Genomic DNA, 27721 nt, shown 5'->3' with positions numbered 1-27721 from the left:
CCCGTTCCACCTCGTCATGATGAGAATTTCCCGTTCCACCTCATCATGATGAGAATCTCCTGTTCCACATCATCATGATGAGAATCTCCTGTTCCACCTCATCATGATGAGAATCTCCTGTTCCACCTCATGATGAGAATCTCCTGTTCCACCTCATCATGATGAGAATCTCCCGTTCCACCTCATCATGATGAGAATCTCCCGTTCCATCTAATCACCATGAGAATCTCCCGTTCCATCTAATCACCATGACAATCTCCTGTTCCACCTCATCACGATGAGAATCTCCTGTTCCACCTCATGATGAGAATCTCCTGTTCCACCTCATCATGATGAGAATCTCCCGTTCCACCTCATCATGATGAGAATCTCATGTTCCACCTCATCATGATGAGAATCTCATGTTCCACCTCATCACCATGAGAATCTCCCGTTCCACCTCATCATGATGAGAATCTCCCGTTCCACCTCATCATGATGAGAATCTCGTGTTCCACCTCATCATGATGAGAATCTCCTGTTCCACCTCATCACCATGAGAATCTCCCGTTCCACCTCATTGCCATGAGAATCTCGTGTTCCACCTCATCACCATGAGATTCTCCCGTTCCACCTCATCACCATGAGAATCTCGTGTTCCACCTCATCATGATGAGAATCTCCTGTTCCACCTCATCACCATGAGAATCTCCCGTTCCACCTCATCACCATGAGAATCTCGTGTTCCACCTCATCACCATGAGAATCTCGTGTTCCACCTCATCACCATGAGAATCTCCCGTTCCACCTCATCACCATGAGAATCTCTCGTTCCACCTCATCACCATGAGAATCTCCCGTTCCACCTCATCATCATGAGAATCTCCTGTTCCACCTCATCATCATGAGAATCTCCCGTTCCATCTAATCACCATGACAATCTCCCGTTCCACCTCATCATGATGAGAATCTCATGTTCCACCTCATCACCATGAGAATCTCCCGTTCCACCTCATCATGATGAGAATCTCCCGTTCCACCTCATCATGATGAGAATCTCCCGTTCCACCTCATCACCATGAGAATCTCCCGTTCCACCTCATCACCATGAGAATCTCCCGTTCCACCTCATCATGATGAGAATCTCATGTTCCACCTCATCACCATGAGAATCTCCCGTTCCACCTCATCATGATGAGAATCTCCTGTTCCACCTCATCACCATGAGAATCTCCCGTTCCACCTCATCATGATGAGAATCTCCCGTTCCACCTCATCATGATGAGAATCTCATGTTCCACCTCATCACCATGAGAATCTCCCGTTCCACCTCATCATGATGAGAATCTCCCGTTCCACCTCATCATGATGAGAATCTCCCGTTCCACCTCATCATGATGAGAATCTCCCGTTCCACCTCATCATGATGAGAATCTCGGTGTTCCACCTCATCATGATGAGAATCTCCTGTTCCACCTCATCACCATGAGAATCTCCCGTTCCACCTCATCGCCATGAGAATCTCGTGTTCCACCTCATCACCATGAGAATCTCCCGTTCCACCTCATCGCCATGAGAATCTCGTGTTCCACCTCATCACCATGAGAATCTCCCGTTCCACCTCATCACCATGAGAATCTCGTGTTCCACCTCATCATGATGAGAATCTCCTGTTCCACCTCATCACCATGAGAATCTCCCGTTCCACCTCATCACCATGAGAATCTCCTGTTCCACCTCATCACCATGAGAATCTCCCGTTCCACCTCATCACCATGAGAATCTCTCGTTCCACCTCATCACCATGAGAATCTCCCGTTCCACCTCATCATCATGAGAATCTCCTGTTCCACCTCATCACCATGAGAATCTCCCGTTCCACCTCATCACCATGAGAATTTCGTGTTCCAACTCATCACCATGAGAATCTCCCGTTCCATTTAATCACCATGACAATCTCCCGTTCCACCTCATCACCATGAGAATCTCCCGTTCCACCTCATCACCATGAGAATCTCCCGTTCCACCTCATCACCATGACAATCTCCCGTTCCACCTCATCACCATGAGAATCTCCCGTTCCACCTCATCATGATGAGAATCTCCCGTTCCACCTCATCACCATGAGAATCTCCCGTTCCACCTCATCATGATGAGAATCTCCCGTTCCACCTCATCATGATGAGAATCTCCCGTTCCACCTCATCACCATGACAATCTCCCGTTCCACCTCATCATGATGAGAATCTCCTGTTCCACCTTATCACCATGAGAAACTCCCGTTCCAACTCATCACCATGAGAATCTCCCGTTCCACCTCATCACCATGAGAATCTCCCGTTCCACCTCATCATGATGAGAATCTCCTGTTCCACCTCATCACCATGAGAATCTCCTGTTCCATCTCATCACCATGAGAATCTCCCGTTCCACCTCATCACCATGAGAATCTCCTGTTCCACCTCATCATGATGAGAATCTCCTGTTCCACCTCATCATGATGAGAATCTCCTGTTCCACCTCATCATGATGAGAATCTCCCGTTCCACCTCATCATGATGAGAATCTCGTGTTCCAACTCATCACCATGAGAATCTCCTGTTCCACCTCATCACCATGAGAATCTCGTGTTCCACCTCATCACCATGAGAATCTCGTGTTCCAACTCATCACCATGAGAATCTCCCCTTCCATCTAATCACCATGACAATCTCCTGTTCCACCTCATCATGATGAGAATCTCCTGTTCCATCTAATCACCATGACAATCTCCTGTTCCACCTCATCATGATGAGAATCTCCCGTTCCACCTCATCATGATGAGAATCTCCCGTTCCACCTCGTCATGATGAGAATTTCCCGTTCCACCTCATCATGATGAGAATCTCCTGTTCCACATCATCATGATGAGAATCTCCTGTTCCACCTCATCATGATGAGAATCTCCTGTTCCACCTCATGATGAGAATCTCCTGTTCCACCTCATCATGATGAGAATCTCCCGTTCCACCTCATCATGATGAGAATCTCCCGTTCCATCTAATCACCATGAGAATCTCCCGTTCCATCTAATCACCATGACAATCTCCCGTTCCATCTAATCACCATGACAATCTCCTGTTCCACCTCATCACGATGAGAATCTCCTGTTCCACCTCATGATGAGAATCTCCTGTTCCACCTCATCATGATGAGAATCTCCCGTTCCACCTCATCATGATGAGAATCTCATGTTCCACCTCATCACCATGAGAATCTCCCGTTCCACCTCATCATGATGAGAATCTCGTGTTCCACCTCATCATGATGAGAATCTCCTGTTCCACCTCATCATGATGAGAATCTCCTGTTCCACCTCATCACCATGAGAATCTCCTGTTCCACCTCATTGCCATGAGAATCTCGTGTTCCACCTCATCACCATGAGAATCTCGTGTTCCACCTCATCACCATGAGAATCTCGTGTTCCACCTCATCATGATGAGAATCTCCTGTTCCACCTCATCACCATGAGAATCTCCCGTTCCACCTCATCACCATGAGAATCTCGTGTTCCACCTCATCACCATGAGAATCTCGTGTTCCACCTCATCACCATGAGAATCTCCCGTTCCACCTCATCACCATGAGAATCTCCCGTTCCACCTCATCATCATGAGAATCTCCTGTTCCACCTCATCACCATGAGAATCTCCCGTTCCACCTCATCACCATGAGAATTTCGTGTTCCAACTCATCACTATGAGAATCTCCCGTTCCATCTAATCACCATGACAATCTCCCGTTCCACCTCATCACCATGAGAATCTCCCGTTCCACCTCATCACCATGAGAATCTCCCGTTCCACCTCATCACCATGAGAATCTCGTGTTCCACCTCATCACCATGAGAATCTCGTGTTCCACCTCATCACCATGAGAATCTCCCGTTCCACCTCATGATGAGAATCTCCCGTTCCACCTCATCACCATGACAATCTCCTGTTCCACCTCATCACCATGAGAATCTCCCGTTCCACCTCATCACCATGAGAATCTCCCGTTCCACCTCATCACCATGAGAATCTCCCGTTCCACCTCATCATGATGAGAATCTCCCATTCCACCTCATCACCATGAGAATCTCCCGTTCCACCTCATCACCATGAGAATCTCCCGTTCCACCTGATCATGATGAGAATCTCCCCTTCCACCTCATCATGATGAGAATCTCCTGTTCCACCTCATCACCATGAGAATCTCGTGTTCCAACTCATCACCATGAGAATCTCCCGTTGCACCTCATCATGATGAGAATCTCCTGTTCCACCTCATCACCATGAGAATCTCCCGTTCCACCCCATCACCATGAGAATCTCGTGTTCCACCTCATCACCATGAGAATCTTCCCCTCCACCTCATCACCATGAGAATCTTTCCCTCCACCTCATCATGATGAGAATCTCCCGTTCCACCTCATCACCATGAGAATCTCCCGTTCCACCTCATCATGATGAGAATCTCATGTTCCACCTCATCACCATGAGAATCTCCCGTTCCACCTCATCATGATGAGAATCTCCTGTTCCACCTCATCACCATGAGAATCTCCCGTTCCACCTCATGATGAGAATCTCCCGTTCCACCTCATCATGATGAGAATCTCATGTTCCACCTCATCACCATGAGAATCTCCCGTTCCACCTCATCATGATGAGAATCTCCCGTTCCACCTCGTCATGATGAGAATCTCCCGTTCCACCTCATCATGATGAGAATCTCCCGTTCCACCTCATCATGATGAGAATCTCGTGTTCCACCTCATCATGATGAGAATCTCCTGTTCCACCTCATCACCATGAGAATCTCCCGTTCCACCTCATCGCCATGAGAATCTCGTGTTCCACCTCATCACCATGAGAATCTCCCGTTCCACCTCATCGCCATGAGAATCTCGTGTTCCACCTCATCACCATGAGAATCTCCCGTTCCACCTCATCACCATGAGAATCTCCCGTTCCACCTCATCATGATGAGAATCTCCTGTTCCACCTCATCACCATGAGAATCTCCCGTTCCACCTCATCACCATGAGAATCTCGTGTTCCACCTCATCACCATGAGAATCTCCCGTTCCACCTCATCACCATGAGAATCTCTCGTTCCACCTCATCACCATGAGAATCTCCCGTTCCACCTCATCATCATGAGAATCTCCTGTTCCACCTCATCACCATGAGAATCTCCCGTTCCACCTCATCACCATGAAAATTTCGTGTTCCAACTCATCACCATGAGAATCTCCCGTTCCATCTAATCACCATGACAATCTCCCGTTCCACCTCATCACCATGAGAATCTCCCGTTCCACCTCATCACCATGAGAATCTCCGTTTGCACCTCATCACCATGACAATCTCCCGTTCCACCTCATCACCATGAGAATCTCCCGTTCCAACTCATCATGATGAGAATCTCCCGTTCCACCTCATCACCATGACAATCTCCCGTTCCACCTCATCATGATGAGAATCTCCTGTTCCACCTCATCACCATGAGAAACTCCCGTTCCACCTCATCACCATGACAATCTCCCGTTCCACCTGATCATGATGAGAATCTCCTGTTCCACCTCATCACCATGAGAAACTCCCGTTCCAACTCATCACCATGAGAATCTCCCGTTCCACCTCATCACCATGAGAATCTCCCGTTCCACCTCATCATGATGAGAATCTCCTGTTCCACCTCATCACCATGAGAATCTCCTGTTCCACCTCATCACCATGAGAATCTCCCGTTCCACCTCATCACCATGAGAATCTCCCGTTCCACCTCATCACCATGAGAATCTCCCGTTCCACCTCATCATGATGAGAATCTCCCATTCCACCTCATCACCATGAGAATCTCCCGTTCCACCTCATCACCATGAGAATCTCCCGTTCATCCTCATCATGATGAGAATCTCCCCTTCCACCTCATCATGATGAGAATCTCCTGTTCCACCTCATCACCATGAGAATCTCGTGTTCCAACTCATCACCATGAGAATCTCCCGTTGCACCTCATCATGATGAGAATCTCCTGTTCCACCTCATCACCATGAGAATCTCCCGTTCCACCCCATCCCCATGAGAATCTCATGTTCCACCTCATCACCATGAGAATCTCCCGTTCCACCTCATCATGATGAGAATCTCCCGTTCCACCTCATCATGATGAGAATCTCCCGTTCCACCTCATCATGATGAGAATCTCCTGTTCCACCTCATCACCATGAGAATCTCCCGTTCCACCTCATCGCCATGAGAATCTCGTGTTCCACCTCATCACCATGAGAATCTCGTGTTCCACCTCATCGCCATGAGAATCTCGTGTTCCACCTCATCACCATGAGAATCTCCCGTTCCACCTCATCACCATGAGAATCTCGTGTTCCACCTCATCATGATGAGAATCTCCTGTTCCACCTCATCACCATGAGAATCTCGTGTTCCACCTCATCACCATGAGAATCTAGTGTTCCACCTCATCCCCATGAGAATCTCCCGTTCCACCTCATCACCATGAGAATCTCCCGTTCCACCTCATCATCATGAGAATCTCCTGTTCCACCTCATCACCATGAGAATCTCCCGTTCCACCTCATCACCATGACAATCTCCCGTTCCACCTCATCACCATGACAATCTCCCGTTCCACCTCATCATGATGAGAATCTCCCGTTCCACCTCATCACCATGACAATCTCCCGTTCCACCTCATCACCATGAGAATCTCCCGTTCCACCTCATCACCATGAGAATCTCCCGTTCCACCTCATCACCATGACAATCTCCCGTTCCACCTCATCACCATGAGAATCTCCCGTTCCACCTCATCATGATGAGAATCTCCCGTTCCACCTCATCATGATGAGAATCTCCCGTTCCACCTCATCATGATGAGAATCTCCCGTTGCACCTCATCATGATGAGAATCTCCTGTTCCACCTCATCACCATGAGAATCTCCCGTTCCACCCCATCACCATGAGAATCTCATGTTCCACCTCATCACCATGAGAATCTCCCGTTCCACCTCATCACCATGAGAATCTCCCGTTCCACCTCATCATGATGAGAATCTCCCGTTCCACCTCATCATCATGAGAATCTCCTGTTCCACCTCATCACCATGAGAATCTCCCGTTCCACCTCATCACCATGACAATCTCCCGTTCCACCTCATCACCATGACAATCTCCCGTTCCACCTCATCATGATGAGAATCTCCCGTTGCACCTCATCATGATGAGAATCTCCTGTTCCACCTCATCACCATGAGAATCTCCCGTTCCACCCCATCACCATGAGAATCTCATGTTCCACCTCATCACCATGAGAATCTCCCGTTCCACCTCATCATGATGAGAATCTCCCGTTCCACCTCATCATGATGAGAATCTCCCGTTCCACCTCATCATGATGAGAATCTGCCGTTCCACCTCATCATGATGAGAATCTCGTGTTCCACCTCATCATGATGAGAATCTCCTGTTCCACCTCATCACCATGAGAATCTCCCGTTCCACCTCATCGCCATGAGAATCTCGTGTTCCACCTCATCACCATGAGAATCTCCCGTTCCACCTCATCGCCATGAGAATCTCGTGTTCCACCTCATCACCATGAGAATCTCCCGTTCCACCTCATCACCATGAGAATCTCCCGTTCCACCTCATCATGATGAGAATCTCCTGTTCCACCTCATCACCATGAGAATCTCCCGTTCCACCTCATCACCATGAGAATCTCGTGTTCCACCTCATCACCATGAGAATCTCCCGTTCCACCTCATCACCATGAGAATCTCTCGTTCCACCTCATCACCATGAGAATCTCCCGTTCCACCTCATCATCATGAGAATCTCCTGTTCCACCTCATCACCATGAGAATCTCCCGTTCCACCTCATCACCATGAAAATTTCGTGTTCCAACTCATCACCATGAGAATCTCCCGTTCCATCTAATCACCATGACAATCTCCCGTTCCACCTCATCACCATGAGAATCTCCCGTTCCACCTCATCACCATGAGAATCTCCCGTTCCACCTCATCACCATGACAATCTCCCGTTCCACCTCATCACCATGAGAATCTCCCGTTCCAACTCATCATGATGAGAATCTCCCGTTCCACCTCATCACCATGACAATCTCCCGTTCCACCTCATCATGATGAGAATCTCCTGTTCCACCTCATCACCATGAGAAACTCCCGTTCCACCTCATCACCATGACAATCTCCCGTTCCACCTGATCATGATGAGAATCTCCTGTTCCACCTCATCACCATGAGAAACTCCCGTTCCAACTCATCACCATGAGAATCTCCCGTTCCACCTCATCACCATGAGAATCTCCCGTTCCACCTCATCATGATGAGAATCTCCTGTTCCACCTCATCACCATGAGAATCTCCTGTTCCACCTCATCACCATGAGAATCTCCCGTTCCACCTCATCACCATGAGAATCTCCCGTTCCACCTCATCACCATGAGAATCTCCTGTTCCACCTCATCATGATGAGAATCTCCCATTCCACCTCATCACCATGAGAATCTCCCGTTCCACCTCATCACCATGAGAATCTCCCGTTCCACCTCATCATGATGAGAATCTCCCCTTCCACCTCATCATGATGAGAATCTCCTGTTCCACCTCATCACCATGAGAATCTCGTGTTCCAACTCATCACCATGAGAATCTCCCGTTGCACCTCATCATGATGAGAATCTCCTGTTCCACCTCATCACCATGAGAATCTCCCGTTCCACCCCATCCCCATGAGAATCTCATGTTCCACCTCATCACCATGAGAATCTCCCGTTCCACCTCATCATGATGAGAATCTCCCGTTCCACCTCATCATGATGAGAATCTCCCGTTCCACCTCATCATGATGAGAATCTCCCGTTCCACCTCATCATGATGAGAATCTCCTGTTCCACCTCATCATGATGAGAATCTCCTGTTCCACCTCATCACCATGAGAATCTCCCGTTCCACCTCATCGCCATGAGAATCTCGTGTTCCACCTCATCACCATGAGAATCTCGTGTTCCACCTCATCGCCATGAGAATCTCGTGTTCCACCTCATCACCATGAGAATCTCCCGTTCCACCTCATCACCATGAGAATCTCGTGTTCCACCTCATCATGATGAGAATCTCCTGTTCCACCTCATCACCATGAGAATCTCGTGTTCCACCTCATCACCATGAGAATCTCGTGTTCCACCTCATCCCCATGAGAATCTCCCGTTCCACCTCATCACCATGAGAATCTCTCGTTCCACCTCATCACCATGAGAATCTCCCGTTCCACCTCATCATCATGAGAATCTCCTGTTCCACCTCATCACCATGAGAATCTCCCGTTCCACCTCATCACCATGACAATCTCCCGTTCCACCTCATCACCATGACAATCTCCCGTTCCACCTCATCATGATGAGAATCTCCCGTTCCACCTCATCACCATGACAATCTCCCGTTCCACCTCATCACCATGAGAATCTCCCGTTCCACCTCATCACCATGAGAATCTCCCGTTCCACCTCATCACCATGACAATCTCCCGTTCCACCTCATCACCATGAGAATCTCCCGTTCCACCTCATCATGATGAGAATCTCCCGTTCCACCTCATCATGATGAGAATCTCCCGTTCCACCTCATCATGATGAGAATCTCCCGTTGCAACTCATCATGATGAGAATCTCCTGTTCCACCTCATCACCATGAGAATCTCCCGTTCCACCTCATCACCATGAGAATCTCATGTTCCACCTCATCACCATGAGAATCTCCCGTTCCACCTCATCATGATGAGAATCTCCCGTTGCACCTCATCATGATGAGAATCTCCTGTTCCACCTCATCACCATGAGAATCTCCCGTTCCACCCCATCACCATGAGAATCTCATGTTCCACCTCATCACCATGAGAATCTCCCGTTCCACCTCATCATGATGAGAATCTCCCGTTCCACCTCATCATGATGAGAATCTCCCGTTCCACCTCATCATGATGAGAATCTGCCGTTCCACCTCATCATGATGAGAATCTCCTGTTCCACCTCATCATGATGAGAATCTCCTGTTCCACCTCATCACCATGAGAATCTCCCGTTCCACCTCATCGCCATGAGAATCTCGTGTTCCACCTCATCACCATGAGAATCTCGTGTTCCACCTCATCGCCATGAGAATCTCGTGTTCCACCTCATCACCATGAGAATCTCCCGTTCCACCTCATCACCATGAGAATCTCGTGTTCCACCTCATCATGATGAGAATCTCCTGTTCCACCTCATCCCCATGAGAATCTCCCGTTCCACCTCATCACCATGAGAATCTCGTGTTCCACCTCATCATGATGAGAATCTCCTGTTCCACCTCATCCCCATGAGAATCTCCCGTTCCACCTCATCACCATGAGAATCTCTCGTTCCACCTCATCACCATGAGAATCTCCTGTTCCACCTCATCACCATGAGAATCTCCCGTTCCACCTCATCACCATGACAATCTCCCGTTCCACCTCATCACCATGACAATCTCCCGTTCCACCTCATCATGATGAGAATCTCCCGTTCCACCTCATCACCATGACAATCTCCCGTTCCACCTCATCACCATGAGAATCTCCCGTTCCACCTCATCACCATGAGAATCTCCCGTTCCACCTCATCACCATGACAATCTCCCGTTCCACCTCATCACCATGAGAATCTCCCGTTCCACCTCATCATGATGAGAATCTCCCGTTCCACCTCATCATGATGACAATCTCCCGTTCCACCTCATCATGATGAGAATCTCCTGTTCCACCTTATCACCATGAGAAACTCCCGTTCCAACTCATCACCATGAGAATCTCCCGTTCCACCTCATCACCATGAGAATCTCCCGTTCCACCTCATCATGATGAGAATCTCCTGTTCCACCTCATCACCATGAGAATCTCCTGTTCCACCTCATCACCATGAGAATCTCCCGTTCCACCTCATCACCATGAGAATCTCCTGTTCCACCTCATCATGATGAGAATCTCCTGTTCCACCTCATCATGATGAGAATCTCCTGTTCCACCTCATCATGATGAGAATCTCCCATTCCACCTCATCATGATGAGAATCTCGTGTTCCAACTCATCACCATGAGAATCTCCTGTTCCACCTCATCACCATGAGAATATCGTGTTCCACCTCATCACCATGAGAATCTCGTGTTCCAACTCATCACCATGAGAATCTCCCCTTCCATCTAATCACCATGACAATCTCCTGTTCCACCTCATCATGATGAGAATCTCCCGTTCCATCTAATCACCATGACAATCTCCTGTTCCACCTCATCATGATGAGAATCTCCCGTTCCACCTCATCATGATGAGAATCTCCCGTTCCACCTCGTCATGATGAGAATTTCCCGTTCCACCTCATCATGATGAGAATCTCCTGTTCCACATCATCATGATGAGAATCTCCTGTTCCACCTCATCATGATGAGAATCTCCTGTTCCACCTCATGATGAGAATCTCCTGTTCCACCTCATCATGATGAGAATCTCCCGTTCCACCTCATCATGATGAGAATCTCCCGTTCCATCTAATCACCATGAGAATCTCCCGTTCCATCTAATCACCATGACAATCTCCTGTTCCACCTCATCACGATGAGAATCTCCTGTTCCACCTCATGATGAGAATCTCCTGTTCCACCTCATCATGATGAGAATCTCCCGTTCCACCTCATCATGATGAGAATCTCATGTTCCACCTCATCACCATGAGAATCTCCCGTTCCACCTCATCATGATGAGAATCTCCCGTTCCACCTCATCATGATGAGAATCTCGTGTTCCACCTCATCATGATGAGAATCTCCTGTTCCACCTCATCACCATGAGAATCTCCCGTTCCACCTCATTGCCATGAGAATCTCGTGTTCCACCTCATCACCATGAGAATCTCCCGTTCCACCTCATCACCATGAGAATCTCGTGTTCCACCTCATCATGATGAGAATCTCCTGTTCCACCTCATCACCATGAGAATCTCCCGTTCCACCTCATCACCATGAGAATCTCGTGTTCCACCTCATCATGATGAGAATCTCGTGTTCCACCTCATCACCATGAGAATCTCCCGTTCCACCTCATCACCATGAGAATCTCTCGTTCCACCTCATCACCATGAGAATCTCCCGTTCCACCTCATCATCATGAGAATCTCCTGTTCCACCTCATCACCATGAGAATCTCCCGTTCCACCTCATCACCATGAGAATTTCGTGTTCCAACTCATCACCATGAGAATCTCCCGTTCCATCTAATCACCATGACAATCTCCCGTTCCACCTCATCACCATGAGAATCTCCCGTTCCACCTCATCACCATGAGAATCTCCTGTTCCACCTCATCACCATGACAATCTCCTGTTCCACCTCATCACCATGAGAATCTCCCGTTCCACCTCATCACCATGAGAATCTCCCGTTCCACCTCATCACCATGAGAATCTCCCGTTCCACCTCATCATGATGAGAATCTCCCATTCCACCTCATCACCATGAGAATCTCCCGTTCCACCTCATCACCATGAGAATCTCCCGTTCCACCTCATCATGATGAGAATCTCCCATTCCACCTCATCACCATGAGAATCTCCCGTTCCACCTCATCACCATGAGAATCTCCCGTTCCACCTCATCATGATGAGAATCTCCCCTTCCACCTCATCATGATGAGAATCTCCTGTTCCACCTCATCACCATGAGAATCTCGTGTTCCAACTCATCACCATGAGAATCTCCCGTTGCACCTCATCATGATGAGAATCTCCTGTTCCACCTCATCACCATGAGAATCTCCCGTTCCACCCCATCACCATGAGAATCTCGTGTTCCACCTCATCAGCATGAGAATCTCCCGGTCCACCTCATCACCATGAGAATCTTCCCCTCCACCTCATCACCATGAGAATCTTTCCCTCCACCTCATCATGATGAGAATCTCCCGTTCCACCTCATCACCATGAGAATCTCCCGTTCCACCTCATCATGATGAGAATCTCATGTTCCACCTCATCACCATGAGAATCTCCCGTTCCACCTCATCATGATGAGAATCTCCTGTTCCACCTCATCACCATGAGAATCTCCCGTTCCACCTCATGATGAGAATCTCCCGTTCCACCTCATCATGATGAGAATCTCATGTTCCACCTCATCACCATGAGAATCTCCCGTTCCACCTCATCATGATGAGAATCTCCCGTTCCACCTCATCATGATGAGAATCTCCCGTTCCACCTCATCATGATGAGAATCTCCCGTTCCACCTCATCATGATGAGAATCTCGTGTTCCACCTCATCATGATGAGAATCTCCTGTTCCACCTCATCACCATGAGAATCTCCCGTTCCACCTCATCGCCATGAGAATCTCGTGTTCCACCTCATCACCATGAGAATCTCCCGTTCCACCTCATCGCCATGAGAATCTCGTGTTCCACCTCATCACCATGAGAATCTCCCGTTCCACCTCATCACCATGAGAATCTCCCGTTCCACCTCATCACGATGAGAATCTCCTGTTCCACCTCATCACCATGAGAATCTCCCGTTCCACCTCATCACCATGAGAATCTCGTGTTCCACCTCATCACCATGAGAATCTCCCGTTCCACCTCATCACCATGAGAATCTCTCGTTCCACCTCATCACCATGAGAATCTCCCGTTCCACCTCATCATCATGAGAATCTCCTGTTCCACCTCATCACCATGAGAATCTCCCGTTCCACCTCATCACCATGAGAATTTCATGTTCCAACTCATCACCATGAGAATCTCCCGTTCCATCTAATCACCATGACAATCTCCCGTTCCACCTCATCACCATGAGAATCTCCCGTTCCACCTCATCACGAGAATCTCCCGTTCCACCTCATCACCATGACAATCTCCCGTTCCACCTCATCACCATGAGAATCTCCCGTTCCACCTCATCATGATGAGAATCTCCCGTTCCACCTCATCATGATGAGAATCTCCCGTTCCACCTCATCATGATGAGAATCTCCCGTTCCACCTCATCATGATGAGAATCTCGTGTTCCACCTCATCATGATGAGAATCTCCTGTTCCACCTCATCACCATGAGAATCTCTCGTTCCACCTCATCACCATGAGAATCTCCTGTTCCACCTCATCACCATGAGAATCTCCCGTTCCACCTCATCACCATGACAATCTCCCGTTCCACCTCATCACCATGACAATCTCCCGTTCCACCTCATCATGATGAGAATCTCCCGTTCCACCTCATCACCATGAGAATCTCCCGTTCCACCTCATCACCATGAGAATCTCCCGTTCCACCTCATCACCATGAGAATCTCCCGTTCCACCTCATCACCATGACAATCTCCCGTTCCACCTCATCACCATGAGAATCTCCCGTTCCACCTCATCATGATGAGAATCTCCCGTTCCTCCTCATCATGATGAGAATCTCCTGTTCCACCTCATCACCATGAGAATCTCCTGTTCCACCTCATCACCATGAGAATCTCCCGTTCCACCTCATCACCATGAGAATCTCCTGTTCCACCTCATCATGATGAGAATCTCCTGTTCCACCTCATCATGATGAGAATCTCCTGTTCCACCTCATCATGATGAGAATCTCCCGTTCCACCTCATCATGATGAGAATCTCGTGTTCCAACTCATCACCATGAGAATCTCCTGTTCCACCTCATCACCATGAGAATATCGTGTTCCACCTCATCACCATGAGAATCTCGTGTTCCAACTCATCACCATGAGAATCTCCCCTTCCATCTAATCACCATGACAATCTCCTGTTCCACCTCATCATGATGAGAATCTCCCGTTCCATCTAATCACCATGACAATCTCCTGTTCCACCTCATCATGATGAGAACCTCCCGTTCCACCTCATCATGATGAGAATCTCCCGTTCCACCTCGTCATGATGAGAATTTCCCGTTCCACCTCATCATGATGAGAATCTCCTGTTCCACATCATCATGATGAGAATCTCCTGTTCCACCTCATCATGATGAGAATCTCCTGTTCCACCTCATGATGAGAATCTCCTGTTCCACCTCATCATGATGAGAATCTCCCGTTCCACCTCATCATGATGAGAATCTCCCGTTCCATCTAATCACCATGAGAATCTCCCGTTCCATCTAATCACCATGACAATCTCCTGTTCCACCTCATCACGATGAGAATCTCCTGTTCCACCTCATGATGAGAATCTCCTGTTCCACCTCATCATGATGAGAATCTCCCGTTCCACCTCATCATGATGAGAATCTCATGTTCCACCTCATCACCATGAGAATCTCCCGTTCCACCTCATCATGATGAGAATCTCCCGTTCCACCTCATCATGATGAGAATCTCGTGTTCCACCTCATCATGATGAGAATCTCCTGTTCCACCTCATCACCATGAGAATCTCCCGTTCCACCTCATTGCCATGAGAATCTCGTGTTCCACCTCATCACCATGAGAATCTCCCGTTCCACCTCATCACCATGAGAATCTCGTGTTCCACCTCATCATGATGAGAATCTCCTGTTCCACCTCATCACCATGAGAATCTCCCGTTCCACCTCATCACCATGAGAATCTCGTGTTCCACCTCATCACCATGAGAATCTCGTGTTCCACCTCATCACCATGAGAATCTCCCGTTCCACCTCATCACCATGAGAATCTCGTGTTCCACCTCATCACCATGAGAATCTCCCGTTCCACCTCATCACCATGAGAATCTCTCGTTCCACCTCATCACCATGAGAATCTCCCGTTCCACCTCATCATCATGAGAATCTCCTGTTCCACCTCATCACCATGAGAATCTCCCGTTCCACCTCATCACCATGAGAATTTCGTGTTCCAACTCATCACCATGAGAATCTCCCGTTCCATCTAATCACCATGACAATCTCCCGTTCCACCTCATCACCATGAGAATCTCCCGTTCCACCTCATCACCATGAGAATCTCGTGTTCCACCTCATCATGATGAGAATCTCCCGTTCCACCTCATCACCATGACAATCTCCTGTTCCACCTCATCACCATGAGAATCTCCCGTTCCACCTCATCACCATGAGAATCTCCCGTTCCACCTCATCACCATGAGAATCTCCCGTTCCACCTCATCATGATGAGAATCTCCCATTCCACCTCATCACCATGAGAATCTCCCGTTCCACCTCATCACCATGAGAATCTCCCGTTCCACCTCATCATGATGAGAATCTCCCCTTCCACCTCATCATGATGAGAATCTCCTGTTCCACCTCATCACCATGAGAATCTCGTGTTCCAACTCATCACCATGAGAATCTCCCGTTGCACCTCATCATGATGAGAATCTCCTGTTCCACCTCATCACCATGAGAATCTCCCGTTCCACCCCATCACCATGAGAATCTCGTGTTCCACCTCATCAGCATGAGAATCTCCCGTTCCACCTCATCACCATGAGAATCTTCCCCTCCACCTCATCACCATGAGAATCTTTCCCTCCACCTCATCATGATGAGAATCTCCCGTTCCACCTCATCACCATGAGAATCTCCCGTTCCACCTCATCATGATGAGAATCTCATGTTCCACCTCATCACCATGAGAATCTCCCGTTCCACCTCATCATGATGAGAATCTCCTGTTCCACCTCATCACCATGAGAATCTCCCGTTCCACCTCATGATGAGAATCTCCCGTTCCACCTCATCATGATGAGAATCTCATGTTCCACCTCATCACCATGAGAATCTCCCGTTCCACCTCATCATGATGAGAATCTCCCGTTCCACCTCATCATGATGAGAATCTCCCGTTCCACCTCATCATGATGAGAATCTCCCGTTCCACCTCATCATGATGAGAATCTCGTGTTCCACCTCATCATGATGAGAATCTCCTGTTCCACCTCATCACCATGAGAATCTCCCGTTCCACCTCATCGCCATGAGAATCTCGTGTTCCACCTCATCACCATGAGAATCTCCCGTTCCACCTCATCGCCATGAGAATCTCGTGTTCCACCTCATCACCATGAGAATCTCCCGTTCCACCTCATCACCATGAGAATCTCCCGTTCCACCTCATCATGATGAGAATCTCCTGTTCCACCTCATCACCATGAGAATCTCCCGTTCCACCTCATCACCATGAGAATCTCGTGTTCCACCTCATCACCATGAGAATCTCCCGTTCCACCTCATCACCATGAGAATCTCTCGTTCCACCTCATCACCATGAGAATCTCCCGTTCCACCTCATCATCATGAGAATCTCCTGTTCCACCTCATCACCATGAGAATCTCCCGTTCCACCTCATCACCATGAGAATTTCGTGTTCCAACTCATCACCATGAGAATCTCCCGTTCCATCTAATCACCATGACAATCTCCCGTTCCACCTCATCACCATGAGAATCTCCCGTTCCACCTCATCACCATGAGAATCTCCCGTTCCACCTCATCACCATGACAATCTCCCGTTCCACCTCATCACCATGAGAATCTCCCGTTCCACCTCATCATGATGAGAATCTCCCGTTCCACCTCATCATGATGAGAATCTCCCGTTCCACCTCATCATGATGAGAATCTCCCGTTCCACCTCATCATGATGAGAATCTCGTGTTCCACCTCATCCCCATGAGAATCTCCCGTTCCACCTCATCACCATGAGAATCTCTCGTTCCACCTCATCACCATGAGAATCTCCCGTTCCACCTCATCATCATGAGAATCTCCTGTTCCACCTCATCACCATGAGAATCTCCCGTTCCACCTCATCACCATGACAATCTCCCGTTCCACCTCATCACCATGACAATCTCCCGTTCCACCTCATCATGATGAGAATCTCCCGTTCCACCTCATCACCATGACAATCTCCCGTTCCACCTCATCATGATGAGAATCTCCTGTTCCACCTCATCACCATGAGAAACTCCCGTTCCACCTCATCACCATGACAATCTCCCGTTCCACCTCATCATGATGAGAATCTCCTGTTCCACCTCATCACCATGAGAAACTCCCGTTCCAACTCATCACCATGAGAATCTCCCGTTCCACCTCATCACCATGAGAATCTCCCGTTCCACCTCATCATGATGAGAATCTCCTGTTCCACCTCATCACCATGAGAATCTCCTGTTCCACCTCATCACCATGAGAATCTCCTGTTCCACCTCATCACCATGAGAATCTCCTGTTCCACCTCATCACAATGAGAATCTCCCGTTCCACCTCATCACCATGAGAATCTCCCGTTCCACCTCATCACCATGAGAATCTCCCGTTCCACCTCATCATGATGAGAATCTCCCATTCCACCTCATCACCATGAGAATCTCCCGTTCCACCTCATCACCATGAGAATCTCCCGTTCCACCTCATCACCATGAGAATCTCCCGTTCCACCTCATCATGATGAGAATCTCCTGTTCCACCTCATCACCATGAGAATCTCCCGTTCCACCTCATCACCATGAGAATCTCGTGTTCCACCTCATCACCATGAGAATCTCCCGTTCCACCTCATCACCATGAGAATCTCTCGTTCCACCTCATCACCATGAGAATCTCCCGTTCCACCTCATCATCATGAGAATCTCCTGTTCCACCTCATCACCATGAGAATCTCCCGTTCCACCTCATCACCATGAGAATTTCGTGTTCCAACTCATCACCATGAGAATCTCCCGTTCCATCTAATCACCATGACAATCTCCCGTTCCACCTCATCACCATGAGAATCTCCCGTTCCACCTCATCACCATGAGAATCTCCCGTTCCACCTCATCACCATGACAATCTCCCGTTCCACCTCATCACCATGAGAATCTCCTGTTCCACCTCATCACCATGAGAATCTCCCGTTCCACCTCATCACCATGAGAATCTCGTGTTCCACCTCATCACCATGAGAATCTCCCGTTCCACCTCATCACCATGAGAATCTCTCGTTCCACCTCATCACCATGAGAATCTCCCGTTCCACCTCATCATCATGAGAATCTCCTGTTCCACCTCATCACCATGAGAATCTCCCGTTCCACCTCATCACCATGAGAATTTCGTGTTCCAACTCATCACCATGAGAATCTCCCGTTCCATCTAATCACCATGACAATCTCCCGTTCCACCTCATCACCATGAGAATCTCCCGTTCCACCTCATCACCATGAGAATCTCCCGTTCCACCTCATCACCATGAGAATCTCCCGTTCCACCTCATCATGATGAGAATCTCCCGTTCCACCTCATCATGATGAGAATCTCCCGTTCCACCTCATCATGATGAGAATCTCCCGTTCCACCTCATCATGATGAGAATCTCGTGTTCCACCTCATCCCCATGAGAATCTCCCGTTCCACCTCATCACCATGAGAATCTCTCGTTCCACCTCATCACCATGAGAATCTCCCGTTCCACCTCATCATCATGAGAATCTCCTGTTCCACCTCATCACCATGAGAATCTCCCGTTCCACCTCATCACCATGACAATCTCCCGTTCCACCTCATCACCATGACAATCTCCCGTTCCACCTCATCATGATGAGAATCTCCCGTTCCACCTCATCACCATGACAATCTCCCGTTCCACCTCATCATGATGAGAATCTCCTGTTCCACCTCATCACCATGAGAAACTCCCGTTCCACCTCATCACCATGACAATCTCCCGTTCCACCTCATCATGATGAGAATCTCCTGTTCCACCTCATCACCATGAGAAACTCCCGTTCCAACTCATCACCATGAGAATCTCCCGTTCCACCTCATCACCATGAGAATCTCCCGTTCCACCTCATCATGATGAGAATCTCCTGTTCCACCTCATCACCATGAGAATCTCCTGTTCCACCTCATCACCATGAGAATCTCCTGTTCCACCTCATCACCATGAGAATCTCCTGTTCCACCTCATCACCATGAGAATCTCCCGTTCCACCTCATCACCATGAGAATCTCCCGTTCCACCTCATCACCATGAGAATCTCCCGTTCCACCTCATCATGATGAGAATCTCCCATTCCACCTCATCACCATGAGAATCTCCCGTTCCACCTCATCACCATGAGAATCTCCCGTTCCACCTCATCATGATGAGAATCTCCCCTTCCACCTCATCATGATGAGAATCTCCTGTTCCACCTCATCACCATGAGAATCTCGTGTTCCAACTCATCACCATGAGAATCTCCCGTTGCACCTCATCATGATGAGAATCTCCTGTTCCACCTCATCACCATGAGAATCTCCCGTTCCACCCCATCACCATGAGAATCTCGTGTTCCACCTCATCAGCATGAGAATCTCCTGTTCCACCTCATCACCATGAGAATCTTCCCCTCCACCTCATCACCATGAGAATCTTTCCCTCCACCTCATCATGATGAGAATCTCCCGTTCCACCTCATCATGATGAGAATCTCCTGTTCCACCTCATCACCATGAGAATCTCCCGTTCCACCTCATCACCATGAGAATCTCCCGTTCCACCTCATCACCATGAGAATCTTTCCCTCCACCTCATCATGATGAGAATCTCCCGTTTCACCTTATCACCATGAGAATGATTGTTTCTTGGATCAGTTATCATCACACACAGAAATGTGCTGTTCATGAAAGAACCCATTCTTTCGAACTACCCTTAAATGAATAATTTGCAGATGTAAGGCATTAAAAAAAAAAAATCTAGAAATAGTCGATGCTTTTTTCACGAGACGTGACTCACTTTATGAACGTGTTGCTGCTGCAGTCCGAAAGTATCGATCAGAAACTAATACTTTTTATCCAGAACATTTATTAAAAGCTGCAGGTTGAATCTATTTTCAACCATTTGCTTATATTTTCCTTTATTATTAAATCTTGTGCAGCAGAATTTATAAGAGCATGTTTTAATTGTCTATTTTTACATATTGTGACTTTTTTGTATGAATAAAATGTTCTTTTGTGAAAAATTTTAGAATAAAGTTGTTCTGATTCGCCACAACCTTTCTAGTTATCTGACTGTCAAACCATGTGGAAACGGAGGCACCTAATGAAATGGTTTCCATGACAACACAAGTCAAACGACATTGTTTCTGAATATTTCCCACAAAAGGAAGAGAAAATAGTGGAATTATTCTGATCTAAATTTCACCTCATCATCACCTACTTGGGATTATTTCCTGATAAAAACGAGTTACTCCTGATTCAGTTGTAAAAAAGGAAAACGAGTTGTTCTTCTGAACGGCTCCTGAGGATCCAGCTCCTTTCAGAGTCTTAAATCCAGGACTGAAACCTGGAATCTGTCAGTGAGCAGGTTGTTAATTCCTTCCAGACGAAGCTGCAGATGACAGAGACCTGAACAGCCTGCAGAGGACGTCTCACCTGTTGCAGGACGTGACCTTCTCTGAGCGTCATCAGTCTTTTGTGCAGCTCCACCAGCTCGTCCAGGTACGCCTGCAAAGACAGCCGGCTTCATGACAACCCCGCCGCTTCCCACAAGCTTCATACAAACAAATCCAAAACAACAACAAACAACACAGGCAAATAACAGAAACACAACAAAAATTCAAACAAACAGCGCCAGTCAGGGCCAGTTAGACCCAGCCAGAGCCTGTTAGAACCAGTTAGATCCAGTCAGAGCCTGTTAGAACCAGTTAGAACCAGTTAGAACCAGCCAGAGCCTGTTAGAACCAGTTAGACCCAGTCAGAGCCTGTTAGAACCAGTTAGAACCAGTTAGACCAAGTCAGAGCCTGTTAGAACCAGTTAGACCCAGTCAGAGCCTGTTAGAACCAGTTAGAACCAGTTAGACCCAGCCAGAGCCTGTTAGAACCAGTTAGACCCAGTCAGAGCCTGTTAGAACCAGTTAGAACCAGTTAGACCAAGTCAGAGCCTGTTAGAACCAGTTAGAACCAGTTAGACCCAGTCAGAGCCTGTTAGAACCAGTTAGACCCAGTCAGAGCCTGTTAGAACCAGTTAGACCCAGTCAGAGCCTGTTAGAACCAGTTAGAACCAGTTAGACCCAGTCAGAGCCTGTTAGAACCAGTTAGAACCAGTTAGACCCAGTCAGAGTCAGTTAGAACCAGTTAGACCCAGTCAGAGCCTGTTAGAACCAGTTAGAACCAGTTAGACCCAGTCAGAGTCAGTTAGAACCAGTTAGAACCAGTTAGACCCAGTTAGAGCCTGTTAGAACCAGTTAGAACCAGTTAGACCCAGTCAGAGTCAGTTAGAACCAGTCAGGTTGTTTATCAATTTTTAATTTTTGCTACTTCATGTGTTTTACTTTGGTCAAATTGTGTTGTTTTAAAGTGCTGAAAAATAAAATAATTTTAATTTGTCTACATTAACGTCATTAATTATTTACCGAATAATTAAATGAAAACATATTGATTCATTTTCCTTTATTTTAAAAAAATATTTCACTTTAACTGACTTACTTGTTATTATCTATTGATTTAACTAAATAAATTCCGGTCTGTTTTCTCGACATGATCTAAGCGTTGGTGTGGAGCGGTGGAAGGTCTTCGTACCTTGTCACAGTCCACGTGTTTGCTCTTGTCCTGTTTGCTGTGTCTGACAGGACTCTTCACCTCCAGGATCTGTGCAGGCACAAAGTCAACATGGCTCATCCTGCAACACCTACAGCAACTTACAGAACACCTGGACCCTGCCACCAGGTGACTTACCTGGTTGTTAGGAGTCTTTAATAAAGTCGGAGCCTCTTTACGGGAGGGGGGTGAGGGGGAGGAGCTGTCACTCTCGCTGCCGTCACTGAGACTGACCCTGGATGGGTGGAGAAGAAACAGTCCATCAAGACAGACCCACACATCCTCACAACCGTGTCCTCACAACCACCGAACAACCCACCAAACAACCGCATCCTCACAACCACCAAACAACCGCATCCTCACAACCACCAAACAACCACCAAACAACCGTGTCCTCACAACCACCAAACAACCGTGTCCTCACAACCACCAAAAAACCACGTCCTAACAACCACCAAACAACCACGTCCTCACAACCACCAAAAAACCACGTCCTCACAACCACCAAACAACCACGTCCTCACAACCACCAAAACACCGCATCCTCACAATCACCAAACAACCGCGTCCTCACAACCACCAAACAACCGCATCCTCACAACCACCAAACAACCGTGTCCTCACAACCGCCAAACAACCGCATCCTCACAACCACCGAACAACCCACCGAACAACCGCATCCTCACAACCACCAAAAAACCACGTCCTCACAAACACCAAACAACCACGTCCTCACAACCACCAAAAAACCACGTCCTCAGAACCACCAAACAACCACGTCCTCAGAACCACCAAACAACCGCATCCTCACAACCACCAAACAACCACGTCCTCACAACCACCAAACAACCGCATCCTCACAACCACTAAACAACCACCAAACAACTGTGTCCTCACAACCACCAAACAACCGCCAAACAACCGGATCCTCACAACCACCGAACAACCCACCAAACAACCGCATCCTCACAACCACCAAACAACCACGTTCTCACAACCACCAAACAACTGTGTCCTCACAACCACCAAACAACCGCATCCTCACAACCACCAAACAACCACGTCCTCACAACCACCAAACAACCACGTCCTCATAACCACCAAAGAACCGCGTCCTCACAACCACCAAACAACCGCGTCCTCACAACCACCAAACTACCCACCGAACAACCGTGTCCTGACAACCGCCAAAAAACCACGTCCTCAAAACCGCCAAACAACCACATCCTCACAACCGCCAAACAACCGTGTCCTCACAACCACCAAACAACCCACCGAACCACCGTGTCCTGACAACCGCCAAACAACCACGTCCTCACAACCGCCAAACAACCACGTCCTCACAACCGCCAAACAACCGCATCCTCACAACCACCAAACAACCACGTCCTCACAACCACCAAACAACCGCATCCTCACAACCACCAAACAACCACGGCCTCACAACCACCAAACAACCGCATCCTCACAACCACCAAACAACCACCAAACAACCGTGTCCTCACAACCACCAAACAACCGCATCCTCACAACCACCGAACAACCCACCAAACAACCCACCGAACAACCGTGTCCTGACAACCGCCAAACAACCACGTCCTCACAACGGCCAAACAACCACGTCCTCACAACCGCCAAACAACCGCATCCTCACAACCACCAAACAACCACGTCCTCACAACCACCAAACAACCGCATCCTCACAACCACCAAACAACCACGTCCTCACAACCACCAAACAACCGCATCCTCACAACCACCAAACAACCACCAAACAACCGTGTCCTCACAACCACCAAACAACCGCATCCTCACAACCACCAAACAACCGCGTCCTCACAACCACCAAACAACCGCGTCCTCACAACCACCAAACAACCACGTCCTCATAACCACCAAACAACCATGTCCTCACAACCACCAAACAACCACGTCCTCACAACCACCAAACAACCACGTCCTCACAACCACCAAAAAACCACGTCCTCACAACCACCAAAAAACCACGTCCTCACAACCACCAAAAAACCACGTCCTCACAACCACCAAAAAACCACGTCCTCACAACCACCAAAAAACCACGTCCTCACAACCGCCAAACAACCGCGTCCTCACAACCACCAAACAACCCACCGAACAACCGTGTCCTGACAACCACCAAACAACCACGTCCTCACAACCGCCAAACAACCACGTCCTCACAACCGCCAAACAACCGCGTCCTCACAACCACCAAACAACCCACCGAACAACCGTGTCCTGACAACCGCCAAACAACCACGTCCTCACAACCGCCAAACAACCACGTCCTCACAACCGCCAAACAACCGCATCCTCACAACCACCAAACAACCACGTCCTCACAACCACCAAACAACCGCATCCTCACAACCACCAAACTACCCACCGAACAACCGTGTCCTGAAAACCGCCAAACAACCACGTCCTCACAACCGCCAAAAAACCACGTCCTCACAACCACCAAACAACCACGTCCTCACAACCGCGAAACAACCGCGTCCTCACAACCACCAAACAACCCACCGAACAACCGTGTCCTGACAACCACCAAACAACCACGTCCTCACAACCGCCAAACAACCACGTCCTCACAACCGCCAAACAACCGCGTCCTCACAACCACCAAACAACCCACCGAACAACCGTGTCCTGACAACCGCCAAACAACCACGTCCTCACAACCGCCAAACAACCACGTCCTCACAACCGCCAAACAACCGCATCCTCACAACCACCAAACAACCACGTCCTCACAACCACCAAACAACCGCATCCTCACAACCACCAAACAACCACGTCCTCACAACCACCAAACAACCGCATCCTCACAACCACCAAACAACCGTGTCCTCACAACCACCAAACAACCGCATCCTCACAACCACCGAACAACCCAACAAACAACCGCATCCTCACAACCACCAAACAACCGCATCCTCACAACCACCAAAAAACCACGTCCTCACAACCATCAAACAACCACGTCCTCACAACCACCAAAAAACCACGTCCTCACAACCACCAAACAACCGCGTCCTCACAACCACCAAACAACCGCGTCCTCACAACCACCAAACAACCACGTCCTCATAACCACCAAACAACCATGTCCTCACAACCACCAAAAAACCACGTCCTCACAACCACCAAACAACCACGTCCTCATAACCACCAAACAACCGCGTCCTCACAACCACCAAAAAACCATGTCCTCACAACCACCAAACAACCACGTCCTCACAACCACCAAAAAACCACGTCCTCACAACCACCAAAAAACCACGTCCTCACAACCGCCAAACAACCACGTCCTCACAACCGCGAAACAACCACGTCCTCACAACCGCCACACAACCGCGTCCTCACAACCACCAAACAACCCACCGAACAACCGCGTCCTGACAACCACCAAACAACCACGTCCTCACAACCGCCAAACAACCACGTCCTCACAACCGCCAAACAACCGCGTCCTCACAACCACCAAACAACCCACCGAACAACCGTGTCCTGACAACCGCCAAAAAACCACGTCCTCACAACCGCCAAACAACCACGTCCTCACAACCGCCAAACAACCGCGTCCTCACAACCACCAAACAACCCACCGAACAACCGTGTCCTGACAACCGCCAAAAAACCACGTCCTCACAACCGCCAAACAACCACGTCCTCACAACCGCCAAACAACCGCATCCTCACAACCACCAAACAACCACGTCCTCACAACCCCCAAACAACCGCATCCTCACAACCACCAAACAACCACGTCCTCACAACCACCAAACAACCGCGTCCTCACAACCACCAAACAACCGCGTCCTCACAACCACCAAACAACCGCATCCTCACAACCACCAAACAACCACCAAACAACCGTGTCCTCACAACCACCAAACAACCACCAAACAACCGCATCCTCACAACCACCGAACAACCCACCAAACAACCGCGTCCTCACAACCACCAAACAACCACGTCCTCACAACCACCAAAAAACCACGTCCTCACAACCACCAAAAAACCACGTCCTCACAACCGCCAAACAACCGCGTCCTCACAACCACCAAACAACCCACCGAACAACCGTGTCCTGACAACCACCAAACAACCACGTCCTCACAACCGCCAAACAACCACGTCCTCACAACCGCCAAACAACCGCGTCCTCACAACCACCAAACAACCCACCGAACAACCGTGTCCTGACAACCGCCAAACAACCACGTCCTCACAACCGCCAAAAAACCACGTCCTCACAACCACCAAACAACCACGTCCTCACAACCGCGAAACAACCGCGTCCTCACAACCACCAAACAACCCACCGAACAACCGTGTCCTGACAACCACCAAACAACCACGTCCTCACAACCGCCAAACAACCACGTCCTCACAACCGCCAAACAACCGCGTCCTCACAACCACCAAACAACCCACCGAACAACCGTGTCCTGACAACCGCCAAACAACCACGTCCTCACAACCGCCAAACAACCACGTCCTCACAACCGCCAAACAACCGCATCCTCACAACCACCAAACAACCACGTCCTCACAACCACCAAACAACCGCATCCTCACAACCACCAAACAACCACGTCCTCACAACCACCAAACAACCGCATCCTCACAACCACCAAACAACCGTGTCCTCACAACCACCAAACAACCGCATCCTCACAACCACCGAACAACCCAACAAACAACCGCATCCTCACAACCACCAAACAACCGCATCCTCACAACCACCAAAAAACCACGTCCTCACAACCATCAAACAACCACGTCCTCACAACCACCAAAAAACCACGTCCTCACAACCACCAAACAACCGCGTCCTCACAACCACCAAACAACCGCGTCCTCACAACCACCAAACAACCACGTCCTCATAACCACCAAACAACCATGTCCTCACAACCACCAAACAACCACGTCCTCACAACCACCAAACAACCACGTCCTCATAACCACCAAACAACCGCGTCCTCACAACCACCAAAAAACCATGTCCTCACAACCACCAAACAACCACGTCCTCACAACCACCAAAAAACCACGTCCTCACA

The 27721-nt window shown here is 48.8% G+C and overlaps 1 protein-coding gene across 1 annotated transcript in view; it reads right to left on the bottom strand.

Moving 5' to 3' along the window:
* mllt3 (MLLT3 super elongation complex subunit) overlaps positions 1 to 27721 on the bottom strand; it is a gene marked incomplete at both ends in the record, with an annotated part of 122915 nt that overhangs the window by 19545 nt on the left and 75649 nt on the right. The window contains 3 exons of the mRNA XM_079257502.1: positions 21465 to 21536; positions 22611 to 22679; positions 22767 to 22863. Of these exons, the coding sequence (XP_079113628.1) occupies positions 21465 to 21536; positions 22611 to 22679; positions 22767 to 22863 (238 nt within the window). The remainder of the gene's footprint in view (positions 1 to 21464; positions 21537 to 22610; positions 22680 to 22766; positions 22864 to 27721) is intronic.

This window comes from Telmatherina bonti (genome assembly GCF_933228915.1).
Source record: "Telmatherina bonti genome assembly, chromosome: 18".
Classification (NCBI taxonomy): domain Eukaryota; kingdom Metazoa; phylum Chordata; class Actinopteri; order Atheriniformes; family Telmatherinidae; genus Telmatherina; species Telmatherina bonti.
This window is presented reverse-complemented; position numbering and strand designations above follow the sequence as displayed.